The sequence below is a fragment of the Caenorhabditis briggsae genome (assembly GCF_000004555.2).
Source record: "Caenorhabditis briggsae AF16 supercontig from assembly CB4, cb25.NA_250, whole genome shotgun sequence".
NCBI classification, from domain to species: domain Eukaryota; kingdom Metazoa; phylum Nematoda; class Chromadorea; order Rhabditida; family Rhabditidae; genus Caenorhabditis; species Caenorhabditis briggsae.
The window spans coordinates 4,415-8,583 of record NW_025543409.1 but is presented as its reverse complement, the minus strand read 5'-3'; the positions used below and the strand labels follow the sequence as shown (position 1 = coordinate 8,583).

The 4,169-nt window shown below is 33.2% G+C and overlaps 1 protein-coding gene across 1 annotated transcript; it reads right to left on the bottom strand.

Annotated features, from left to right (window-relative positions):
- Positions 1–1,014: 1,014 nt before the first annotated feature.
- CBG24889 lies at positions 1,015–3,954 on the bottom strand (the record flags this gene model as incomplete). The annotated part of the gene is made up of 3 exons (XM_002648522.1): positions 1,015–1,082; positions 2,045–2,415; positions 3,782–3,954. The coding sequence occupies 3 exons, from the start codon at positions 3,952–3,954 to the stop codon at positions 1,015–1,017; spliced, it is 612 nt and encodes a 203-aa protein (XP_002648568.1).
- Positions 3,955–4,169: the final 215 nt, after the last annotated feature.

Here is a 4,169-nt window from a genome sequence, read left to right as displayed (position 1 = left end):
CTGAATTTCTGAATTTCTGAATTTCTGAATTTCTGAATTTCTGATTTTCTGAATTTCTGAATTTCTGAATTTCTGAATTTCTGAATTTCTGAATTTCTGAATTTCTGAATTTCTGAATTTCTGATTTTCTGAATTTCTGAATTTCTGAATTTCTGAATTTCTGAATTTCTGAATTCCTGAATTTCTCGAATTTCTGAATTTCTGAATTTCTGAATCTCTGAATTTCTGAATTTCTGAATTTCTGAATTTCTGAATTTCTGAATTTCTGAATTTCTGAATTTCTGAATTTCTGAATTTCTGAATTTCTGAATTTCTGAATTTCTGAATTTCTGAATTTCTGAATTTCTGAATTTCTGAATTTCTGATTTTCTGAATTTCTGAATTTCTGAATTTCTGAATTTCTGAATTTCTGAATTTCTGAATTTCTGAATTTCTGAATTTCTGATTTTCTGAATTTCTGAAAATTTCCGAAAAAAAAATTTTTTTTTTAAATGTTTTCTTTTAAAAAAAACTGAATACTAGTATGTAAAATGTACACATTTATTATTTGAAAAAAAAGTGCACAAATAAATTTTGTTTCCTCCTTTTTTCCAACATAATAAAAACCAACTCTTCCTCTTGTTCTTTTCCTTATTCTGTTTTTTTCCTCCTCATTCGCATTCTTTTCTCATTTTTTTTATTCCTACATTGTACATTTTTATACATTTTTAGTCCGTTTTCTTCTAATTCTCAAACTTTTTCATCTACTTAAAAACCATTTTTATCGATCTTTTGAAATGTAATTCCGATATTCGAAAAATTGAAAAAAGTAAAGTTGAAACAACCCCAAAACTTTGAAATTTTTTTCGTTTGAAAATTGAAATTTCTAGAGCTTGAAATTTGGAAAAAAAATTAATTACGAAAATCATCCCTCCCCCTTCCTCATTTTTGCAAATTAAAAAAAAAATAATTTCAAAAATCTGAATTTTTCTGCAATTCTTCCCAGTTTTCCATAAATTTCCTGCTTTTCAAAATTCAACTAATTAGTCTCATTTCCTTCGTTTTCTTTAGATTTTCCTGTATTTTTCTTTCTTTCCCCTGCTCTGGAAAATTTTTCTTTTTCTGTTTTCTGTTATGATTTGTTTATATTTTTCATCCTCATGCTTTCAAAATTTCGCCCATTGGTTCCGATACTTTTAAGACAGACAGCCAATGTTATGGGGAAGACAAGAGTTTAAAAATAATAAACATTTCGAAAATTAGCGGAGAAAAGTGTTCCAAGCCACGCTGTGCAAAATGACGGCCGGCCGCGGTCGGCCGCCGTGGACTAGCTTTTCTGAATTTAAGTACCCGTTTTGGAGCAAAATTTGAGATTTTCAAATTTTCGAGTTTTTTTTCAAGTTCTTTCTGAAAATCTGAAAATAATCACCAAAAAAATCAGTTGCTTTAAAAATTGAAAAAAAATCGGTTCCTCTTTTTTTCCTCAGATTTTCTGATTTTAAGAAGGTCTTCTAACTATTAAAAATTTAAAAAATTTGGTTGAAACGGACTTTCTAACAATTTTAATAATGAAAATATTCGAATTGCAAATTTAAAGCTCCCATAACGCCTAATTGGACACATTTTATCTCGGTTCCTGTCAGCGATATCAAAAAGTGATCTACTGATAAAAATTTTTATCATAATGTCTGTAATATTTTATTATTTGACCATTTTTCGATATCTTTCACAGTAACCGAGAGGAATTGGAACAAAGATAACGGTCAAAGACTATCTATTTTATCACTACCGTACTTTCTTTTTGAGCTTAATTATCTCGGTTCCTTCAAAAGATATCAAAAATATGTCAACTGATAAAATGATTGCCATAAAATAACCAATATTTTATCAGTTGAGCACTTTTTGATATCTTTTCTAGAAATCGAGATAGTTGAAATCAAAGTTCAATGTGCTATTTTCCCTTATTTTTTCTTCTCGCCTTCAGTTATATATTCCTACAATAATCTATTTTTTCCAGATGCACGAGACGGGCGGAGGGCGTAACTAAACGAGAAATTGCTGCTACCTGCCGAAGACGTCAGACCCAAGAAGACTGAATTCCAGAAGACGTGACGACGATCAGAGATGAGAGCGGTACGCGATTTTTTCCAATTTTTGGGGTTATAAGGTTGTCTTTCCCAAAAAAAAAAGTTTCCAAAAAAAATGGAAAATGGTTTTTGCTGAAATTCCAAAATGACGTCAATGGGGTTCTCGATATCGTGAGGATTCCAAACTGATTTGCGATTCTGCTTCTTGGGAAAGAAGAGAGTCTTCTGGGTGTGTGTCAAGTGTTTTGGGTTCTTCCCCACTTCTTTTTGTTCTTCCGGTGTGTGACTTTTTCGGGAAACGGAGACTTCCCAGAAGGCGGACGGCACCAAGTGCGCAGAGAGTCTGTCTCTTTAAATTGTATTAGTTTGGTTCGATTTGGTTCTACTTTTCCCCGATTTGGACTTCTTAAATTGAACTTTGTCTTTGTAAAATTGGAGATTTCCGTCTTTATCCATTTCAGCGCATAACTCTGTTCAAACTTAGAATTTCTGTTTGACTTAAAAAGTAAAATGTAGAACACAGCAAGATCCACAAAGTGATATCAAATACCAATATATTCGAATTCTGAATTTCGAGCCAGAGGTCGTGAAACAGGTTGGGGCCAATTGGGTCGACTTCACCCACTCAGCATTTTGGCGGCTTCTGGTCCTAAACTCGAAATGTAAAAATAGTTGAATTACATACCATATTGAAGCTCTTGTAAAGTTCTACATTTTGATATTTATCTTTTATAGAAATTCCAAGTTTCGGCTTAGTTATGCGCCTTTTAAGTTGTCAGGTTTGTTCATCGATTCAACCCTGCCTGAATAAATGTCTTGATCCCCATTTAGATATCTTAAAATCTTTTTTTTTTCATTATTTAACTATTCTTGACGCTTTGATTTTTATCAATTTTTGAAAGAACCAATCGATTTCCGCCGCCTGTCGGCGGCTACAATCTCCTGGTTTCACTAAAAACGTTTGAATCTCCAAATCGGAGAGAATCAGAAGAGGAAGTTTTAGTTGGATTGTGTTGTCAACTTTCATAAACTGGAGTGACAGTCTGCTTATGCGCCTTCGGGGCTAAACCTTCTGGCTCCCGCTTACAACAGCCTAACCGATTGAGTTTGGGCTTGGACAGATAAATCAGAAATGTAGATCAGAAATTTGTCTTAGTTGATACAAGAACTGTTAAAAATTTCCAAATTTGTAGAACTAATAATTTTCCTGAATTCCCGAATATCTTGAAATTTGACAACTTATAATTTTGTCAGAAGTTTCAAAATTCAGGAGTCCTGAATTTTCGGAACTGCGATTCTAGAACTCAACGATTTTTATATTAAAATACTTCATTTCAAAACTCATAATTTCTGAAATTTCGGATTTTCGAGTTTCCGTGTTTCCGACTTTCTGAGATTCTACTTCACAAATTCCCAAAATTAAAAATTCTCGGTTTCTGTGAGAGATACTAAAAAATAGTCAATTGATAGAATTTTTATCATGATGTCAGCAATATTTTATTAGTCAGACATTTTTTTGATATCTCATACTGGAGCCGAGATAAATTGGGTCAAAGTTAAGAGAGTAAAATGTCCAGCGAACAGCCTGCCATTGAACGATTATTATTCGATGTTTTAGATTTTTTTTCTGGAATTCTAATCTTTGTAGTACCTTTGCTCTTTGCACACAAACTCACTCTCAATTCCTCTGACACTTCTCCAATTTCCTTTTATACGTGTGTAGCTGTGCTCTTCTTCTTCTTCTTCTCCTGCTCAAACACATCCCATCGAAATATCCATATTCATAATAGAACTTGTCGTCCCATTTTTCTCTCTCCTTTTCCATCACGTCTTCTGGAGCGACGACAAGTTTTTCCTCACGTCTTCTAAAGATCATCATCATCATCATCGTCTCCAGAAGACGTGTGCAATGACACGTCTTCTTCTGTGGAGAGAGAGCTAATTGGTTCTTTCCTCACCATTTTTTCTGAAGCAAAAAAAATGGAAAAACTTTTTTACTTCACAATTTTTAGTCTTTGGATGATTCGCCGGGGGTCCATATAGGGACTGTTGTATATAAAGAAGGGAAAAAAGGAGAAGCAGGCAGATAATTGAGTAAGAGCC